General features: G+C 40.6%; 4 protein-coding genes across 4 annotated transcripts in view; 2 read left to right on the top strand and 2 right to left on the bottom strand.

Annotated features, from left to right (window-relative positions):
• Positions 1–12,144, bottom strand: part of LOC115664895 (uncharacterized protein At4g18490-like) — a 31,814-nt gene extending 19,670 nt beyond the window's left edge. Inside the window, exons 1-4 of the mRNA XM_056319624.1 lie at positions 10,321–12,144; positions 9,979–10,161; positions 9,283–9,871; positions 8,712–8,849 (exon numbers count right to left, since the gene is read on the bottom strand). Of these exons, the coding sequence (XP_056175599.1) occupies positions 8,712–8,849; positions 9,283–9,305 (161 nt within the window). The 5' untranslated portion in view covers positions 9,306–9,871; positions 9,979–10,161; positions 10,321–12,144. The remainder of the gene's footprint in view (positions 1–8,711; positions 8,850–9,282; positions 9,872–9,978; positions 10,162–10,320) is intronic.
• A 170-nt stretch (positions 12,145–12,314) lies between these two features.
• Positions 12,315–14,856, top strand: LOC115662390 (spermidine sinapoyl-CoA acyltransferase). Its single transcript, XM_030584534.2, has 3 exons — positions 12,315–13,129; positions 13,275–13,546; positions 14,416–14,856. The coding sequence occupies exons 1-3, from the start codon at positions 12,315–12,317 to the stop codon at positions 14,679–14,681; spliced, it is 1,353 nt and encodes a 450-aa protein (XP_030440394.2). The 3' UTR covers positions 14,682–14,856.
• Positions 14,857–15,973: 1,117 nt separating this feature from the next.
• LOC115662391 (magnesium-chelatase subunit ChlI, chloroplastic) lies at positions 15,974–18,027 on the top strand. The gene is made up of 3 exons (XM_030584535.2): positions 15,974–16,133; positions 16,315–16,430; positions 16,852–18,027. Exons 1-3 carry the CDS (start codon positions 16,043–16,045, stop codon positions 17,902–17,904), a joined length of 1,260 nt encoding a protein of 419 aa, XP_030440395.2. The 5' UTR covers positions 15,974–16,042; the 3' UTR covers positions 17,905–18,027.
• A 1,045-nt stretch (positions 18,028–19,072) lies between these two features.
• LOC115662393 (nudix hydrolase 11-like) lies at positions 19,073–21,944 on the bottom strand. Its single transcript, XM_030584539.2, has 4 exons — positions 21,444–21,944; positions 20,123–20,265; positions 19,672–19,791; positions 19,073–19,575 (listed from the first exon to the last, which is right to left on the bottom strand). Exons 1-4 carry the CDS (start codon positions 21,922–21,924, stop codon positions 19,381–19,383), a joined length of 939 nt encoding a protein of 312 aa, XP_030440399.2. The 5' UTR covers positions 21,925–21,944; the 3' UTR covers positions 19,073–19,380.
• Positions 21,945–21,987: the final 43 nt, after the last annotated feature.

The following is a 21,987-nucleotide window of genomic DNA, read 5'->3' as shown; positions in this document are numbered from 1 at the left end:
ACTTTTGATGATATACAAATCTTTATTTTTCACGCAAGATTGGTTATCATTTTATTTTTCAGGAATCACTCTTTTCTCGGACTTGGACACGTTTTAAAGACATTGTGGAATTTTGAAGACTGTCTCGGATGAAGATTTTTAGCTTGCAGGGACGGACAAGCATATCAGTCTAGTGGGGTCAATGCGCTGAAGAGTTTAAAAGTTTCTAAGTATGGTTTCAAAAACCAGGACATCAAGTTAAGATGCAGGTGAGACCTCATCATTTTTAAGCTACATAGATGAATTGCCCTTGTGGCACATTTAAGAGACATACTGTTCTTCACATCCACATTTCTGATCCTTGAATCCTTGTAACATCCGTCGCTTGAATTTGTTACTTCAGGATTGTCTCATATCTTTTGACTAGTTTTGACAACTCAACTCAAATTGCCCGTCTTGCATGGAGAACTGCAAAAATTTAGTACAAGCAGATTAAACATATGCAATATGTTTTGTCAAAAAGGTGTAATCCAACATATGAAATTTAATTGTTTGACCTGGCAATGTCTCTAAGACAAGGATGACATAACGTGAACAGCATCATACGTGAGAGTTATTCAGTCACATGAAACGGAAACTATGAAATACAGTCGAACAAAAAATATCTCTTTTCACCCCAGATGTATGTCCATTGGATAGCAGAAGAGTATCATAACCAGTGAAACTTTATATAGGAAGGAGGTAAATTTCTTCCTTTTATCCCCTATGAAGGGACGTGGTGGCAGCGGGAAGAAGATAACTTACACATTATTAGCTCACCGTCAGCTATTGTAAAGTGAAGTACATGGGAAGAATAAATCAGTAGAATTTGAACCAAATTTCATTCAGCTCTAAAGTTACAGCTTGATTGGGTACAGAGGCCTCACCCCAGGTTGAGAAGTTGTTTTCACACTGATAGGGCTTCCAGTCAAAGGAGATTGATATTTTGTGTGCTCCCTTGCAAGTGAATTTAGACCAACCAGCAACTTTCCCCCAACTTGAGAATCTTTGGCATTGCCTCCCAACCTTTTGAAGGTTGCATAAGCCATGTGATGTTATAAAGCACGGAATGTCCAATCAAAGAAACTAGAGTAAGAAAGAAAATCTTCACCCTTTTCATTTAGATGTACAAAAGCAAGTCTTTTGCTGCTGATTTGTGTAAGATTTCTCCCAGTTGATGGTTCTCAAGAAGACTGACTCTTAATTTCCTCTGATCTCTAGAAAAACTTTGAGTGGGCATGTCCAGGCTCTCTACCGGTAAAGTAAGAGGACAATATATAAGTACCAGGCTCTCTGCTTGGGACATTTACATAGTAGTAAAAGTAAGAAGTGCAAAAATGTTATGCTGTTGATCCACCAAATTTTTTACTGAACTCTAGAAATTACCATCAAATGCATCAACATGATAGCCAAAATTCAATGAATGAGTGTCAAACGGATAACCACAAGAAAACTGATAGCCACGAGAACTTGCATTCCCGTCCTTGGAACATTGAGCTACAGATGCACATACTTTCTGAATATTCATAAAATCAACTATCGAGTCCATGTTTCTTAAAAGGAGACATTAATGACTCATTGCTCTAATTAAATGGCATAAACTTGCCAATATTATCCTAATACAAGTTTCTCCCCTCTCATTACACAAATCACTTAAAGGTAAGGGATAAAGTAGGGTCAACCTAAAAACAGTCATTTCACTGTCATGCAGTACTTTACTCAGATTACGATTTGTATCAGGCTTGGCCTCTTCTTTATCAGCCTCAGTAACATTCCGCGCATCAAGAAAAGGTTTATTGCTTTCATTTGCCTCACCTTTTGTTCCTTGAACATGTGACATAGTTAAACCTTCAGAGCGTAAGTTGCCACGAGAATATGTGGCTTCCCCTACCATTTGTTCCCTGTTACTCTGCTCTTCATCCAAAGTGGAATTTGAGGTTTTGATGATAGACAATTTTTTTCTTGAAAGCTCTGGAATGTACTTAAATTTGTATCAGCCCTGGGCTGAATGTGTACTTCTCTTGGTGCTGTTTTATCTAATGAATAACCTTGTTGATCAGATTTTTTGGCACATGTGCTATTTGTCCTTTCCAAAGAAGATTGTTCCGGGATTCAATTTCTACAGGCTGCGGACTTTGGCACCCAATCATCCATCCTTGGCTTAGGCATAGAAGTTGTAAGAACAGAAATTTCTACCTGAACTTCTGATGTACCCACACAGTGTGCTGATTGATCATTATCAATGATAGCATTATCTTCACAGTCAGGCATTGCCTCAGGAAGGAGAGTTTTCAAGGCCTGGTGCTCATTCATCTCCAAAGATCTCCCTTTGCTTCCTATGACCTTCTTCCCACCTTGTTCACCCCCAGTCATGGGTGAATCAAGGTTAAAGCCATCCAACGTGGATAGCACAAATGACTGCTAAGGTCCTAAATTGCAATCGCGAGTCATGACAATTGTTTCAAATGTTTCCATTCAGTTGAAAATATAATCCTATGTATTGAAGAATAATCCTAAATAAATACATTGTGAAGCTGTCTTACTCATTAAAGTTAAAGGAGAGAGAAAAGCTTTTTCTGGAATTTCCTTCAGATGATTCTGGTTCATCTTTGTCCTTGCTGTTAGGAGATCTCTTCGATGAGCAGGAGAAATCAAGATCTAGCATGTCCACTTCGAATGACCATAACTTGTCAAAATCAGCGTCCAGGTTAAAATCAACATCCCTGAAAAAGGTTTTTTTAACATTTAATCCACAGAAAGCAGAGATATATACCACTCTCATAAGAATTGAGATTGTAAACAAGCATTCATGCATCTTCAGAGTCATTTATCGTTTGGTTGATATTTGAAGTGGTTGGTTGGTATGTAAAGCTTATAGAGTACCTAGTAATGGTTTATCCTCTTTCCCATTCACCACCGCAGTTTCCTTTTGTGATTCTGCCAGAAATTTACAAAAGAAAAGGGAAAATTAATTGCCAACTCCTTCGAGTTGGCTATGCTACACAGCACCTCCTCTCTCATAAAAGTAACATCTCTTTGTCAAAACATTGCATCTTCGACATTTTTCCACTTATCTTTTGGAGCAGAACCATATATAAACTAGCCTGTCCCTGAGGGACCTAAGCCAGTCCATTAAAGTTAAGAACCCAAAAGTTGATACATAAACAGTTCACACAGGAGCAAAATTGGACAGGGGGAGAGTTGCTCGGAGATCTTCTGAAATCAGATGGACCTTCTACTGCAGCGGAGGATCGAGACACAAAACGAACATGACAGCGAGAGACAAGGCACAACAAAGCGAGAGTCCAAACGAATCCTCCAATTCGCATCTCATCGCATTCACCATCGGAAACTCTAGGCGCTCATGAAAGTACCTACGTTAATACGAGCAACAAAGACGCGACGAAACTCCTAAGAAGCCATAACAGAAGAAATCGACTGATTACAAAAGCTCAGGATCGATTCGCATGTCAACACAAGATGAATTTACTAGACCGAGACAAGCATAGGATCTACGGTACCTAACTAGAGAGAAGTCAACTGGTTTTTCTGAGGTTTTGAATGGCAACTCTATATATACAGGGCAGCTTTGAATAAATTTCCGATTCTGCCCCTACAGTGGAACCATTTTTCACGAAGTTGCCCCCAATATGCTCTAATTTGTCTCAAATAGCCCACACGCGTGACTATAATAAAGCCTTGCATGGACCCGGATCCTTTGATCCGAACAGATATTGATCGTTGTCATGTGGACCCACATCGGCGGCCACGTGATCCACGGCCTCGATGGATCCGGACCACATGGACTCTAGTCCAAGGAAGCATTTACCCTCCCGTCGATCAAATGTGTAATGGACCGACAGAGCCGTTCGTCGATTGCTACCCGAAGTATTGGATCCAAGCAGATCTCGACCGTGGTCGGGACAATTTTGAATTTGTGTCTGGAGAATGAATTTTGCTTCCCATTCATTATTGAGCTCGATCCCTCCAGTTTCTCCCCCACGCCCACCAAATTGGACCCACGCTCTTGTGTGAGCATAACCCTTTTTTGTTTGTCATTTCAAAGCATATTCATCAATTTGTATTTTTTACAAGACTTATTTTGTATGTTATTCTTGGGATGATATTCAATTTGTTTTATTTCAAATTAATCGAATTTTTTATTCAATTTGGGCTTGTTTTTACCCAACTTTGGGAAAAAAACACATTCCCAATTGAAATTTTCTAAAATTGACACTGTATTAAGGAAATTGGATTTAAAATAAGACTAATGACTATTTTTATGGAATTTTTAGACTCCATTTGCTATTTTTCTTGATTTTCACCCTTATTTTGACCAAAAGAAATCAAGGACAAATTCAGGAAAATTTTAAAAATTTTATTTTTGATTTAGAAATAGGTTCCTAAGCTTGGCCAAGGTTCCTAATCCTAATTTTGTGATTTTTGAAAAAATTTGAAAAAATAAGCTAAAAATCAGATGTCAACAGACCTGCAAACCTTTCCGCAACTTCCCTTATCTCTACATGCTCAACAAGATGGGCTTGAACTTCCACAGCTAAAGGAGTTGCTTGTGCAAAACTGTGTATCCCTGGAGAAATTGAGGCTATCAAGAACGAGGAAGCTGAAAGATGTCAAGGTGGAAAATTGTCCAAAGCTAGCCAAGATCCAATTTTCTTGGGTGTTCGAATCACCGGAGGAATTGTCTATTCGATATTGCAAGTCCTTCGAAAGGATAGTTTATGAGCCTGCTGATGAGTTGATTAATTGTGAAGGGAGACTAATTTTTCTATCGAGAGTCTTAAATAAGTTGCGTAATCTCGAACTGTCGAGTTGCCCTAAGATACTCGACATTCGAGTCATAGGTACATCGGAATCGTGGGTAAAGTTTGAACTTTCCGATTGTCCTGATTTGCAAAGTATTGGTGGTTTATCAACTTAAAGAACCTGAGGTCTTTAGATATCCAGTGCTGCAATAGGCTACGGGTTGTCCAGGGCATCGACGAGTTGGAGTTTTTGGCCTATTTAGTACTGCATAGATGCAAATCATTGGAAATGCCGATTGATGTATCAACCACCAAATTGCCAAATGCTTGCCACATATATATATCTCCAAACGCGGGAGATTATGTGGGCTTCTGAAGAATTCAGCGGCTCTGTCCAGTCTTTAAAGCAAAATGAGGTGAATCTAAATCATTCTCACTGTTTTTCTTTTAGATTTTCTTGACGCAACCATCCACAAACATGGATTCAACTTTAAGGTAGAAATGTAATAATCTTGGTAAATCAAAAAATAATCAAACAAACATCAATTAATATTTGGCCTCACTCATATTAAAGCCCGCTCCATATAAGTTTGCTTTATTTTTTCTAATTTCTTTTCTTTTTATTGTATACGAGAAAGTTCTATATGTACAGGAAGTCTATGGGACAAGGTCAGTTTTTGTGACAAATGATTTGAAAAAATTTAATTTTCAGAAGAAATATATAAAATAGCTCAGAGTCTCTTATTAAAATTATTCTTCCATTTTATATGGAGTGAATTGTTTAGTTTAGCGAAACTTTTACGTAATACACTTTACTTTATTGTCCATTTTAACTTAGGGTGCTTGTCCAGCACCTTGCTTTGCAGAATGCTGAACCCAAATTTTGATCCCATTATCCCCAAACTACCCTTACTTATTTTGGCTTATTCCGGTTTGGCCCCGTTGTCCTCCTCTATCCTGAAAGAGAGGCCGGGGGGGCCTGCCGAGAGCCGCGACCCGGCCAGTGGGACCCAGCCCGGCGCCGCGCGAGTCCAGGCCGACAGGCCGCAGGCCGGGGCGGGCGACCGGGCGGCGGCCGCCGCCGAGGCCGGGGCGAGGGAGGCGGCCGCTTGGGTCTCGCGCGACCCCCCGGGTCACTTCCGGCGCAACTGGCGTTGCCCCCAGGCCGCCTCGGGGCGGTCGCCCGACCTCAGCGCCGGCTCGACCCCGTGCCAATCAGGCCTGGCGTCGCGTGGCGCCATTTAGGCCTAGCCGGCGGCGCCGGTCCAACCGTAGATAGGAGGGCCAGGCCTCCGGCGAAGGGTAAGTTAGGTTTTTATTCCTAAAGTCCATTTGCAAAAATAATTCACCAAACACTATATTTTGGCAAAAGTAGCTTTATAAAATATTTTTACCAAACACCATTTGCATTTCCCCAATGGATTTTCACCCAAAGGTATTTGCATTCCCCCAAATATCATTTTCAAAGTTGAACCAAACAGGCCCTTAATACATTAAAAGAATCCGACACCCATTGCACAGCTCAAAAAAAAATAAATTGCTAAAGGAGGTGTTTCAAGAACACAACTTACATGGTCCATCTATCCACTAATCAAGTGACTTATGTAGAATTGAGTGTTACTTGAATTTGCATGTGGTTGGCTCGGCCAAGTAGGAAGTGTGTTCCAAAAGCATCTAAAAAATATTTTAAGATTTTTCATCCTGAAGAACAAAAATGAGAATCTACCTGTATTTCTGCATTGTCCCCTGTTTCTGACAATTTGATAAAAAGCCACTTCAAACAGAAATTCCAGTAGCTGATCTTTCAGACATTTATTATTTTAGTCGTGAAGCATTTTATTTCGAGTAGAGTGTTCTGCTGCCCATTTAACTTTTGATACATAGTCTGAGTCTTGGTTTTAACTTACACTATTACTTAGTCCATTGTGTACTTAAGAACTTCATAATTTAGCTGAACAAAACCAGTTTTCATCAAAGTAGTGATACACCTGACAAGACGAAGTGAATTTATGCGTATGCGAATTCACATAGATGAAATTTCATTAATTTAGTTCCATGACTACGCCACCGAGAAAAGGGGGAAATACGAGGGGAGAAGGTTTTATCCACTTGATTTATAACTAGCTCCGGACCTCCGGTCATTTTCTGGTGATAACTTTTTGTTGCTCTCTCTTAAAACCTTATATCTAAGGCGAATAAGGCGTCGGACCCATAAAATATTTTACTAATCCCATGAACCTGGTAGGGTATAAGTGAACGACTTGGTGGATGGCTTCAATGTGAAATTTTTTGCAATTGGTGGTATGGAAAATCGAACCCGTGTGATTTGCATAATCCGCATACACAATTTCGTTCCTTCATCATTATGCGAATCCCACATGATTTGCCATATTTTTTTTATACGATATTGTTTCATCTTATATAAAAATCATTTCTCGTATTTCAATCTCAAAAAATGCAATCATTTCTTGTATTTCATTTTATATATATGACTTACATTAGTATCTTTCGAGGAATTTAGAACAACTTCTATTTATTTTCTTGTACATAGTATACATTGACAAATAAATCAAACACTGTAGACATTAGTTGATATGTATGACTGATCGATTTGATTGCATAGTCTTAATTATTTCATTCCTTTTTTGAAATTTTCATGAAAGATTGGTTGTGATTTTATTTTTTAGGAATCACGCTTTAAATGGCCTACGTGTTTTGGACGCTTGTGAAGTTTTGAAGACAACTTGCGCGACAATTGTTAGCATGCAGGGGGCGGAACTAGCATATTTCTAAGAATGACTTCAGATAGCAGGACATCAAGTTAGGATGCAGGTGAGACCTTATCATTATCAAGCTAGATAGATGAATTGCCCTGTGGCAGATTTGAGAGAGTTACTGTTCTTCACATCAACATTTCTGATCCTTGAATTCTTAAAAGATTCTTCGCTTGAATTAGTGACCTTAGGATTGACGCATATCTTTTCTGTTGGTTTTGACAACTCATTCAAATTGCCCGTCTTGTATGGAGAACTGCAAAAGTTTAGTCCAAGCTGACTAAGCATATGCGGAATAATGTTGTGTCAAAAGGCCTAATCCAATATATGAAATCTACTTGTTAGAGCTGGCAATTTATCTAACACAGGATATTACATAACAGGAAGAGTATCATACATAGAACAGATATGACGTGACATTGATACATCTTTTTTTATAAACAGGAGTTATTTCGGTCTTAAAAGTGATAATTATCTCAAAGAATATCACTCCCAATTCATGTGACTCAAAAGGTTCAACTAAAACATAAATATATCAGGCTAGATCAGATTGTGAACCCTACTTCCATGCTTGTAGTCTTCTAGTAGTTAATTCAGTCGTACGTTACCAGAGACAAAGATGTCAATATCCTCTTTAAAGCATGCTGTGGTGAATTTAACATGAACTTTCCTGGAAAATTGTAATGGAAGAAATCAGACTTGAGACACAATTGCAACTAAAAGTTTATAGTTTCAGCTGAAAAGGTTATAATTTCACCAACAGCAAGCAAATGATGTAGAACATCAAAAGAATTTTCACAAGTATAAACATTTGTGTTGATCAAACTAGTAAATACAGCAGTTAGGAGAGCGTCCAATGTCTCAACGCAAACTATGATATACAATCAAACAAAAACTATCTCATTTTACCCTTGTTGAAAGTCCATTATATAGCAGAGGAGTGATAACCAGGGCACCTTTATAAGGGAAGCAAGCAAAATTTTCCGTTTTCTCCCTCTGGGGGGAGGGCGTGGGGGCGGTAAGCACATAACCAACACATTGCTAACTCGCTGTCAACAACTTTTAAGTGAAGTATATGGGAAAAGAAAGTGGTAGAACTTGAACAAAATTTCATTTAGCTCTAAAATTACAACTTTATTGGGTACAGATGCCTCACCCCAGCTGAGAAGTGGATCTCACACTGATATGGCTTCCAGTCAAAGGAGAATGACTTTTTGTGTGCCCCCTTGCAAGTGAATTCAGACCAATGAGCGACTTTCCCCCAACTTGAGAATCTTTGGCGTTGTCTCCCAACCTGTTGAAGATTGCATAATCCATGTCATGTTATAAAGCACAGAATGTCCGATCAATGAAACCAGAATAAAAAATAAAATCTTTACCAAGTTTCATTTAGATGTACAGAAGGAAGTCTTTTGCTGCTAATTTGAGTAAGCTTTCTCCCAGTTGATGTTTTATTGAGAAGACTGACTCTTAATTTCCTCTGATCTCTTGAATAAATTTGAGTGGGCTTGTCCAGCTGGCTCTCTACAGGTAAAGAAAGAGTCACAACATATAAGCTGCAGGCTCTCTGCTTTGGACATTTACATAGTAGTAAAGGTGAGCTAAGAAGTGCAAAAATGTTATGATGTTGATCCGCCAACTTTTAAATTGAACTCTGAAAAAAACCATCAAATGTGTCCACATGATAGCCAAAACTCAATGAATGAGTGCATCAAACTGATACTCACAGTTGAACCTTCTGAGCATACATTGCCACAAGAATATATGGCTTCCCCTACCATTTCTTCCCGGTTACTCTGCTCTTCACCCAAAGTGGAATTCAAACTTTTGACAATGGAAAAATCTTTTCTTAAAATGTCTGGAATGGTATTAAAATTTGCATTAACCCTGGGCTGCACATTTACTTCTCTTGATACTGTTTTATCTGATGATTACCTTGTTGATCAGATTCTTGAGTACACATGCTGTTTGACCTTTCCAAAGAAGATCGTTCCAGGATTGCATTTCTACAGGCTGCGGACTTTGGCACCCAATCATCCATTTTTGGGTTGGGCATAGAAGTTGAAGTTACAGAAGTTTCTACCTGAATCTCTGGTGTACCCACACAGCGTGCAGATTGAACATGATCAATGATAGCATTATCATCAGAGTCAGGAATTGCCTCAGGAAGGCGAGTTTTTGAGCCCTGGTGCACATTCATCTATGAAGATCTCCCTTTGCTTCCTATAACCTTCTTCCCACCTTGTTCTCCCTCAGTCATGGGTGAATCGAGATTAAAGCCATCCAATCTGTATAGCACAGATGACTGCTAAGATCCTAAATTGCAATCACAACTCATGACATCGGTTTCAATATTTTCCTTCAGTTGAAAATATAATCTCATGTATCAAGTCCTAGATGGATGCATTGTGAAGCTGTCTTACTCATTAGAGTCGAAGGAGAAAGAAAAGCTTTTCTTCGAAATTCCTTCACCAGGTGGTTCTGCTTCATTTCTGCCTTTGTTGTCTGAAGATTTCTTAGATGGGCAGGACAAATCAAGATCTGGCATGTCCACTTTGAGTGATGATAACTTGTCAAAATCAGCATCCAGGTTAAAATCAACATCCCTAAAAAAGGTTTTTTAACATTTAATTTACAGAAAGCAGAGATATATACCACTGTCATAAGAATTGAGATTGTAAACAAGCATTCATGCATCTTCACCGTCATTTGTCGTTTGGAAGATATTTGAATTGGTTGGATGGTATGTAAAGCTTATAGAGTACCTAGTAATGATTTATCCACTTTCAGATTCACCATTGCAGTTTCCCTTTGTGGTTCTGCCATCCGCAAGGGAAATAGTGAGGATAGCATATATAAAAAAAGAGAGAATCCAAATGGTCCCAGAATTTACAAAAGATAAGGGAAAACCCCTTAGAGTTGGCTACGCTACACAGAACTAACATCTCTTTGTCAAAACATTGCATCTTCAACAATTTTGCACTTACCTTTAGCAGAACCATATTTAAACTAGCCTATGAGGGACCTAAGCCAGTCCATTAAAGTTAAAAACCAAAGGTCTATATATAAACAGTTCATACAGGAGCAGCACTTACTTATACAAAGTGGTTAGGGCTGGGGGAGTTTGCAAGCTTTAAATTTAAAACAGTGCGACCAAAAACACACAAACGCACATGCCCGTCATATAATTCTGAAGAGTCACTCTTCATCCTTCCATAAATGCAAAGGTAAAAGATTTCCAATCTGACAGCAGTGATGAAATGGACAGCTAATCACCAAAATAATAGTAACGATCATTTCGAGATTCCTCTGCCTATATTCAAGTGGGACATGAGTCTCTCATGCTCCTAATATGAAATGTTCTTCAACTAGACCGAAAGCGGATCAACTATAGCTATTGCCAAACACGAACAAATGCAGTTTTAAACAGTTCATCCAGGGGCAAAGCATAGGGCTAATCCAGTATAAACCTCATGCCAAGAAAAGAAGACAGATGCCTTATGACAGCCTCAAAAGTATAGGTCGTCCTATCGCATTAAGATCAACCACTATCCAGCACAATGAAGTTCAATTAGGATGAATATTATAACACAAATACATCAGAACAGCTACTTATCATGGCATCGTTCCTCCAAAGAGTTGTCGTGAAGTAGCATTATCTTTGTGTATGATCCGTGGCCTAGCAGAGTAAAATCTAATACTCGTATCTCAGACATCAAGACAGTGAGTAGGTAAATGCTGTAAGTCATAGTCTTTTTCTCTACATAAAAATCAACATCGCAGTGAACTACAGGAGCTATAGAATTCCAGTAATAGGTTTACAGCAATTCTGACCATAAATTTATATATAAGCTTGTTTCATAGGAAAGTACACGTCCCAGTTTCTGAAGTCAAATGCGCCGGAATACTCACAGAGATATATCAGAGAGTCAACATAATAATTTTAAAAAAAATTCTTCGCTGTGCCTAAACAACAAAATTGTAGAAGATGCTCGGATGAACACAATAAAGCTAATCAACATGGATCACAAAGAGGTTCTTCTGAAATCAAATGAACCTGCTGCAATGGAGGATGGAGACGCAAAACGAACATGACAGCGAGAGATAAGGCACGACAAAGCGAGACTCCAAGGGAACTCTTCGTCGGAAAAGTTTGCATCTCATCACATGTAAGCTTCGCGCGCTCATGAATTACCACTGTCTAACACTACGAAGCAAATGGCCAACACCGATATCTCAGAGTTACGAGCAACGAAGACGCGACGGAACTCCACAGAAAGCCATTGACAGAAGAAATCGACCGACTACAAGAGCTCAAGATCAATTCGCATATCAGTTTTTTATCTGAGGTTCTGAATGGCAACAGATACATATATAAGTTGGTAATTTAATTAAAATTATACTAAATTTACCAACGAACAACCCAAAAAAATCGCCCGTCCTTTTCTTTCACCAACAATTGTTGAATTCTTACAAATAATTAATCAAAATTATCGATATAGCAAAAAAAAATGAATATATTATGACACGGAAGTATAGAATTCTGGCTCCGTTTCCCCCAATAACATTCATTCAATCGTTAGGGATTATGGCATGAAATGCTCCACGTCTTACATCCACCAAACTCCACACCATTGAAGATCCCAACCACACCCTTTCTCTTAGCAAAAAGTTTGGTGGCATCAACAAAGATGTGGACCGTCCTTAAATCCCCAACAAAGTCATACTCTCCCGGAATGAAAACAACCGATCGACCAAAATGCAAGTCCAAATCCATGAAACCAAACTCATCCAACCCTCGACGACACCCCCTCTCGCTCAAGACCGGGTCCTCCCCCTCTCGCACCTCGACGCCGATCCCAATCTCGACGTCACGTTCCGTTACCTCCGCGCCTACGTAAATGCCGACCAAACGAAGCATGCCCGCGATCCATACCATGTCGTCTCTAGAGCGCTGTCTCGTGCGCTTTGTTACTACTACCCTCTGTGCGGCACGCTTCGCCGCGGCAATAATGACCGGTGCGGCCTCGAGCTACGCTGTGCCGCCGGCCAAGGCATGCCGCTCATTCACGCCACCGCCAATTGCACTCTCCATGCGGTCAACCAACTCGATGATGCGGAGTCGGGTTTCCTGGAGCGGCTGATACCCGACCCGGATCCGGAGGAGAGTTTGGTCAACCCGTGCATGCTCCAAGTCACGGTGTTCGAATGCGGGGGGTTTAGCTTAGGCGCCGCCATACACCACGCCATGTGTGACGGGCTCGGGGCGACCCTGTTCTTCGGGGCGGCGGCGGAGCTAGCTCGTGGGGCGGAGCGAGTTTCCATCGAGCCGGTGTGGGACCGGGATGTCTTGCTGGGGCCGAGGAGTCCGGTCCGGGTCGAGGCGCCAGTTGGGGATTACTTGTGCGAGAAGGGTCGTGACCCGTACGATGATGAAGAGGATTGTGCGTTTGTGAGGGAGTTTTTCCATGTGAGGGAGGAGTGGTTGGACCGGCTCAAGGCGTTGCTGTTGGAGAATTGTGGCCAGAGGTTCACCACGTTCGAAGCTTTGGGTGCATTCATTTGGCGTGCAAAGTAAGTGTCATTTACATTCACCAACCATTGGAGATTACCTTAGGATTATCCTTCTGATTACACGGTTAATCTAGAGTTTTGCACAAGTGTACATTTCCGGTCACAACCTCTTGACTTCAATTGATTCACAATTTTTTTGAAACAGGGTCAAGGTATCAGACATTCCGGGCGACGAAACGGTGAAATTCTCGTACTCGACGAACATCCGCAAGCTGCTGAAACCGCCATTGCCGGTCGGCTACTGGGGCAACGGATGTGTCCCGATATACGTCCAGCTAACGGCGAGAGACTTGCTGGAAAAGCCAATTTGGGAGATCGCAGAGCTGATCAGGAAGAGCAAGCGCAATGCAAGCGATGAGTACGTGCGGTCATACATTGACTTTCAAGAGGCACATCGAAGAGAAGGCGTCTCGGCTGGTAAGAAGGAGAAGGCATTCTTTTTTTTAAGATTTACATTGCATAGCAGGAGTTTATATGGTCCACAAAATATTATATATTTATCTATTAATACGTTATGATTATGGAGAGACAAACGATTCAATTTTCAATAAATTGAGTGTATGTTAAAGAAATATACTCTTTTATTTCAATTTCTGAGGAAAAAAATTTATTGGCTTGTAAGATCACATCCTTAGGACACGTTGTATAAGGATGCATAAGAAGGAGAAGGCATTCTTTTTTTTTTTTAAGATTTACTTTGCATAGCAGGCATCGGTATTGACCACGAATTAGTATATATTTGTTTATTGTTACATTATGATTATGGAGAGGCAAGCCAATCAATTTTCAATAAATTGAGTGCATTTACAGAAATATACTCTTTTATTTCAATTTCTCAGTAAGATATTTATTGGCTTGTAATATCACATGCTTAGGACACGTTGTATAAGGATGCATAAGTTACTTTATGATCCTATATAGCTAAGTGTCCGCATTTTATGAATACATGCTCATTATCATCTAATGTCCCATAGATAGGCACACTAGCTTAACACTTTTATATATCTTGAGATCTTCCTTAGGAGTACGATATTGTGTTCTCTCAAATTTAGGCGATATGCAGTGAGTTGGGAGACTACAACATTTAGTAGAATTAGTCAAATGTTCGAAGAATCTCGGATATCCAATTTGAAACATAAGACTGTTAGCTGACTAGTGTATCACGGCAATTTATCGAATGTCATCTAACACAAACTATTATTTCACATATTTCAACGCATTTTCATAGTATAACTGGCTATAGCATCAGCTATAGAATGAGACCACTCCATACTTTACATTTTCAGGCAAGAATGTGAGTGGATTCACAGATTGGAGGCATTTGGGGCACTCGACGGTGGATTTTGGGTGGGGAGGACCGGCCAACGTGTTGCCCCTCTCGAGGAAGCTCTTGGGAAGCAACGAGGCTTGCTTCTTCTTGCCTTGTTCTGAGGCTGGACTTGGAGATCCGAGCGATGGCTTTAGGATCTTGGTGAATTTGAAGGAAAAGTGCTTGTGTGGTTTTAGGGAGGAGATGGAGAAGCTTGGGAAGATGGAGTTTGGGTTTGCTTGATGTCAAGCAAAGATGCTTTAGTGGCTATTTCACTGCATGTATGTGGAAGTTGGTTTTGTACTTTGGAGGAAGTTCCTATTCCAAGTTTGATCTATTTCTCATTTCATGTCAAGAATTTATTGTGATTGCTACACTATTTATGTGTCGAAGAAAGTGAGGGTATTACATGTTAAAATCAACATTTATACGTGAATTCAAAACGAAAAAACGAAAATCAATGGAAGAATTATGTAGTCATGAATGAAGAAGTTATGCCCGTGGTACTAAAAATCTTATTTGAATCGTGTCACAGCTATTGCAAGTAAAGCCTAAGCCTCAAGATGAGGGTTGCAAAGCCTAGAATTTCGTACGAGTGAACCTATCATCACAATTCTAAATCTTTCACTTATCAAATGCTCGATTTGGCAATTTAGCTAGCTAAATTAACAAAGTGGCAGTGAAAACGTAGCTAAATAGCTAGTCCAATTGCAATGAGAAAGACCTAGCTAAGCAGCTAGTCCCATGATCAGCTCTAAAGATTGGCCTTACCACATCATCAGAAGCCTTTAACATGTTAGTCATTATCTCAATTAAACACCTGTCCCCAATTCTTCTTTTGATGCAATGGGATTGTTTATTTAACAAATATTACATAGACGAAGTCTATTCTACCAAACTAATCACACATTTCAATAAACTGAATGATCCATACCAAATCTCACAAAAAAATTCTAATTTCCATAAAATTTCATTACCGTGATCGGTTCTGTGTAACACATTATAGCCCCCGGATTAGCTTTGTACAAAGTTTGTTAGAAGAAAAAAACACCAACGCAAAATTTGAACGATGGAAAGATAATTTTTTCCTCAGTTTAGACAGATTTTGCCTTGACCATAAGTTAACTAAATAAGGAAATTGAGATAAGAAAAGAAAATTAGAGGAAAGCCACGCCAATGCAAATAATAGATGTTAATCCGTCTCGCACTGCTCATGACATGCATTTAAACATATTTTATAAACCGGTTAGCTCGTCAAACCGATAGCTCGAGTTGTCAAGAAAATGAGTCAACAACATATATCAAGCATATATTTATTGATTCTCCTATGTGTAATGCGTTGGATATGCATCGTTGGCTCTTCTTCATTGTAGCATCTTGAGCCTTTTTGACATTTTGTGTATATAAGCATAACGATGGAAGATTAGGCTGGGCCGAAGGGGGAGCAAAGTCCAGTAGGAGGAGCATCTCGAAATCTTATTACCTTATCCTCAAATTGACAAACCAATAGGAAAATTCCACAATAAAAAAATTAAATAAATAAATCTGACAGAAAATCTATGTGAGGCTAAGCGAGAGAAGCACTAGCTCCGTGACACGAAGCCATGGCGTCTCTGCTCGGAACTTCTTCCACAGCAATCTTGGCCTGTCGACGCCTCTCTTCATCATCACCTATCTTCCCACCTTCAATTTCAGGTGCGCTTTCCTTTACGTGTTTCTGAGATGTTTTTTTCACGCGTTTGGGGGATAATCCGGATGACCCATTTCGTTTCTGCTCTCTTGTCTGCCCAAATTCGACTCTTTCAAGCTCGGGGTTTATGAGATTTTTAATGGGTCCGTGGGTTCTTCCTTTGTTTTTGAAATTTCTTGTTTGCAGTGCAGAATCATGGCAAGAAATGCTATGGAGGGATTGGGTTTCAGACCAAGAGAGGGAGGTCGCCGTGGCATCTTGCCGTCACCAATGTTGCAACTGATGTCAATTCTGTTGAGCAGGTGTTGATTAACTTCTTTTCTTTTTCTTTTTTAGCTCTATGTAATGCGTTCTATTCAAGCACGTCACTGTGAAATCACGTTTTCTGGGAAATTTGTGCAAGAGACTAATGTAGATTGATTCTTCAAATTTGTTAATTGCTGTCATATCTTGACAAATGCTGAGTTTTCAGTGAAAGTAGAGAAAAAATGGGTTGCTTCCGCTTTATTTGCCGTGAACAGGTTGCGTGTTCTTTAGGATGAGAATTTCTTAGGGTGAGGCATTACGCTAATCAAAGTCGATTGGGAGAAAGAAAATGTTATGCAGTTGATGGTTGTTTGAGGGCAGTCTTGTTGACTGAAGTGAGAATTATTTGATAGAGAATTAGCATGGATTGCTTCTGTAGAATTTTTTGAGCTGGATTGGATGGTTTTCATTTTTCAGGCTCAGAAGCTTGCCTCTAAGGAGAGTCAGAGGCCGGTCTATCCTTTCGCGGCTATAGTCGGGCAAGATGAGATGAAGCTATGCCTCTTACTAAACGTGATTGATCCTAAGATTGGTGGTGTCATGATTATGGGAGATAGGGGCACCGGAAAATCCACAACGGTCCGATCATTGGTCGATTTACTCCCTGAGATCGAGGTGGTCGCTGGCGACCCGTATAACTCGGACCCTAAAGATCCTGAATCCATGGGCGTTGAAGTTCGGGAACGAGTGATAAAAGGGGAACAAGTCCCTGTTGTGTCGACCAAAATCAACATGGTGGATTTGCCACTGGGAGCTACAGAAGATAGGGTTTGCGGTACGATCGATATCGAGAAAGCCCTCACTGAGGGTGTCAAGGCATTTGAGCCAGGCCTTCTTGCTAAAGCTAACAGAGGGATTCTTTATGTGGACGAAGTTAACCTTCTGGATGATCACTTGGTGGACGTTCTTTTAGATTCCGCCGCCTCGGGATGGAACACTGTGGAGAGAGAAGGAATTTCCATTTCGCATCCCGCTCGATTCATTCTCATTGGCTCAGGAAATCCCGAAGAAGGGGAGTTGAGACCGCAGCTTCTTGATCGGTTCGGTATGCACGCACAGGTAGGGACAGTGAGGGATGCGGAACTGAGGGTGAAGATCGTGGAGGAGAGATCGAGATTCGACAAGAACCCCAAGGAGTTCCGTGATTCTTACATAGCAGAGCAAGAGAAGTTGCAGAAGCAAATATCCTCAGCTAGGAGTAATCTCTTTTCTGTCCAGATCGAACGAGATCTCAAGTTGAAAATCTCCAAGGTTTGCGCTGAGCTCAATGTCGATGGATTAAGAGGAGATATCGTGAGTAACAGAGCAGCTAAGGCCTTGGCTGCTCTGAAGGGAAGAGACAATGTAACCGCGGAAGATATTGCCACTGTGATTCCAAACTGCTTGAGGCATCGGCTTCGCAAAGATCCCTTGGAATCAATTGACTCGGGACTACTGATCATCGAAAAGTTTTATGAGGTTTTCAGCTGAGGCAGGTAGCGAAACGACTCTTTTCCCTTGCTGAAATTACTTTTTTCCCCCTTCCCACTGTAATTCTTGCATTGTAGCTGTTCTTTAATGAATGAAATCTTAAGTGGAGTGGCATTTCAGTTCTATTGGTCACTATCGCTCCAAAAGCTTGTTTATGCATGTGGAACATCCATGCTAGTGAAGTAGGTCTTGTTCTTGATCGTGATATTGAGGAAACTAAAAGGAAGAAGGAAAGATTAATTATGGATAGTGATCCTGTTGCCAAAGTTCCTTTTCCTCCATTTTCTTGTGATTCCAAATGTTTGATCTGCGATTCTACATGGGATTTGAGAAGGTTGCTATTTTCAAACTGAAAGTTTCCTTTGCAGTTAAGTGCCTATTTGTTGCACTGTTCCTTTTCCTCTATTTGTATACATTGTGATGTACAGATCGAATCGCAAGAAAGCTAAGAACAGATTCTAGGATGTAGTAGAAATGTTAGAGGGCTAATTTGCGCATAGGAAAAAATTCTAAGTAAATATTAGTTTTAACAAGGTAGAAAGTAATTAAGTAAATTATATAGCACATTTTATACAAGTTGAGGAAAAGAACTCTGTTGTATAGACAATCACACCTCTGTCAGCTGTCATGGGGACAATTCTTTTTTTTTTTTCTCTTGAAGAGTTAAACATGGTTTGTGTAGGACTTTGTAAAACTCATGTTTTCTAATATGTAAAAAGAGTTCTAGGCAATTGAGTTGATGGCCATGGAAAAAGGTTATCCCCGAGTTTTGACAAGAGCTCGGCCAATTAGTATTGCTATTACGTGGTGAGTCTGAGTCCCTCTTCAGCAGTCGGCCATATTTTTTCTTCCTTTTAGAGATGGTCAGCATCCCTGTCATCCTCATGTTCTCGACCTTACAGAGCTGAGCGGACATTTCGACGATGTCCTACATGCCAATCCACAGTTCCATGCCTATGTATAATGCGAAATCTTCATTCACAAGTCGGCGATTTCGTGTGATGTCAGTTTGGATTTGGACCGTACGATCGAGACTCTGCCCGCCGAGGGATATTCCCATTCGAGGCAGGAGTATCGAGTTCATGAATGTCCATTGACCTTCATTGTTTGAATAGCCAAGAATCAGGCATGTCACAGAATGCTTTGCAATTGAAGCTCTAAATGAACATGCACAAGAGATCCGGGGGCACATTAGTATTAGACAACCACAATGTAGTAGCCATATCAGTCTCTTAACACTCCAGCATGCGGAACTATGAGAATCGATATCCAAATATCCGTCGTGATTTCGAATTCGCTACCAAATGCAGTGGTTCGCAGGCGTGAGTTTCTCCATTATTAACTGACACTTACCGGCTTGGTAGCTCAAATTCAGGTTTCTGTATCTACATCAGATGAAAAGAATAGCTACTCTCACAATGTCAAGATTGGAACTGTGTTGAGATTGTGTGTGATTATGGAACAACACACAACATCCTAGGAATGCCAAAATTTGAGACAGAGCTCTGCAAACGCCGGTGGCCGCTGGTATACGACTGATGCAGTCCTTATCAGTATTCCAGCTGTTAGAGCAAATATTTCATACTTTTTATCCGCTGTTTGATAGTCAAAACGATGGAGCAGATACTTATCTCCCATCCACTCCCTCTCCTCCGCTCTTCTGTTCTCATCCTGTGACACATCCGCGAAATTCAATTGGCTTCATGAGATAAATTTCTCGCTGGAGCGAAATGTTTTCCCAACAATAACAAGGACCAATCGCCGTACCTGAAGAAACATTTCTAAAGGCGCATCGAAGATCACTTCCACCTCGGCTGGATTCGTGGCTGGACAGTACGCATTCTTGTCTGCAAGAATGCCAACCACCGGAACCACCGTGATACCGATCTGTGCAAATTGTGTACAAATTGAAGACGGCAAAGGAAACTTTAGACGGAAATGTTTCATGATCTATTTTCAGTCATCAGATAGGCAAGATCAGAAATATTTGTTGATTATTTCGCAATTCCAGCACTAAATTATGAAGAAACATGGAGACTGCAGTTTACTGCGGCCTCTCATCGCGAGTATTGGTACTATCATCTCCAGCATAGTTTCCTCATCTCTACGAAACAACATCGTTCTGAGAAATGACTAGCTGAGCATCGGCATCACTAGAAACTCAATGCGAAGACAGACCAAGAGGGCAAACAATGGAGACTCAGGCAGCTGTCCTTACCTTGGTCACAAATGGTTGAAGAACAGTGACGACTTCAACAAGAGATGGGTCCAACCCGATCTCCTCCTTGGCCTCCCTCAAGGCCGTCGCTACGTCGTCGGCGTCGCCGTCCTCCCGTTTCCCACCAGGCAATGAAACTTCTCCTGCAAGAATGGAACACACCGCACAGATTATGTCTCCACTCATGCATAGAAACCGGAAGTCATAACGAGGTGGAACTATGACACAGTGACGGTATCGGTAAAAGCATGTAAATAAAATTGACAATAGTTAAAACAATATTAGACTAAGCAAATTTGTAAAGAATATCCATGGATCTTGAAATTATTCACATAAACTCAATTATTTAAATAATGTCGAAGGGTCTTGTAATTGAAAAAATTATCTTGTCAAAATGGGTGTAAAATGTGAAAGTACCATTTACTAAAAGTTCTTTATTTAAATGCTGGAAACTGAAAGTTCAGTACTTAATGAGACTTAATTTGCCTGAAAACCCTAATTAGAATTGAGTTGCAGGATTCAATTAAATAAAAAAAAATTTACTAATCTGGTAAGTAAGGAATGGGTTAATTAATCCACTAAGTAGAAAAGTAATAGATGTTCACTGGTATCTTTGCCAATTTTTATGTCAAAAATTACAATAATTACTACAGTTTCATGTCTGGAAAGAAAGTAATGTTATTCAGTAATTCGTTCTCGATTTTTGTCAAACAACTATTTTATTTTACTTTCAGCACTTGATATTACCACCACTTAAAATCTTAGTGCTTACAATTAAAGCAATTATTTTCCAATTTCACCAAACGAGCCCAAAGTGATTCGCCAAATTTTTTATCATGACTATTTAAAGAAGCTAATGATGCGACACATGGATATGCTTGTTTCAATACCCAATTGAAATTCGCCACGTCATTCAATAAGTAAAAATTCAATAAAAAAAACTCTTGGTACCCTCTATCATTTTCCAATCAATCATTCCCCTCGTGTCGAAATTACCAACATTGGTCAACGCTGATGGTATAAATTACATGCCCGTTCGAAGATTTCAAAATTTTAAAAATTCATGCCAACCTAACTTTTGTCTTCCCACATTTTTGATTATCCACTATTTTGGCTACCCAAATATCCACTTTTTTAATTAAATATTCAGCTGCTTCTACAAATTATGTTTAATTATCATAATCAAGACTTCAATTATAGACGCCGTTGTTGACACGATAACGTGTTGACTGCTGAGAAATGCTAATAGATCTTTCGACCTGTGGGTAATCCGTAATTAATGCAAACCTTGAGGGCCTGGAAAATGGGAAGGAAAGCCTACCAGGGTGAGCGGAAAGCGTGGAGGCGCGTTTGGTGAGGAGGACACGCAGATCGCCGCCGTCACCGCTGCCGCCGCCAGCACTGCCGTCTTGGAAGAGGCAGATGAGAACCGCGGCTCTCGCCCGATTGGGCCTGCGGCGGGGAGACTCCGTCGTGGTCTCCGACCTTCGACCGGCGCCCGTTTCGGAGCCGTCTGGCTTTTCGTGCTGTTGCTGATCCGTTTGTCCGGAAGGAGGCGGCGGCTCGTAGCGACGGAGCCGCCGCGCCAGGGCCGCGAGCCCGTGGGAGTCCGGGAGCGTGAGCAGAGAGGTTTCTGATGGAGGAGGAGTAGTCATGGCTTCAGTTGGTGGGTTGGTTGGACAATGGGCAAGTGCATTATATAGGTACGAGGAGGTATCTCGGGTCACGGTCGTGCCACGTGGCGTAATGGGTCGACAGGAAGAGCGTGGACAAGAAGCCATTCCCTTCTTGGGTCCATCCATTGATCACAGCTTAACTTCTACCATAAGACCGAGTGTTTTACAAGATGAGCATCTGTGGATGGC

This window comes from Syzygium oleosum, unplaced genomic scaffold, assembly GCF_021117445.2.
Source record: "Syzygium oleosum isolate NSW1041296 unplaced genomic scaffold, Sole_v2.1 Sole_v2.18, whole genome shotgun sequence".
In the NCBI taxonomy this organism is placed as follows: domain Eukaryota; kingdom Viridiplantae; phylum Streptophyta; class Magnoliopsida; order Myrtales; family Myrtaceae; genus Syzygium; species Syzygium oleosum.
Note: the sequence above shows the minus strand (reverse complement) of the source record. Positions and strands in the feature narration are given on the sequence as shown.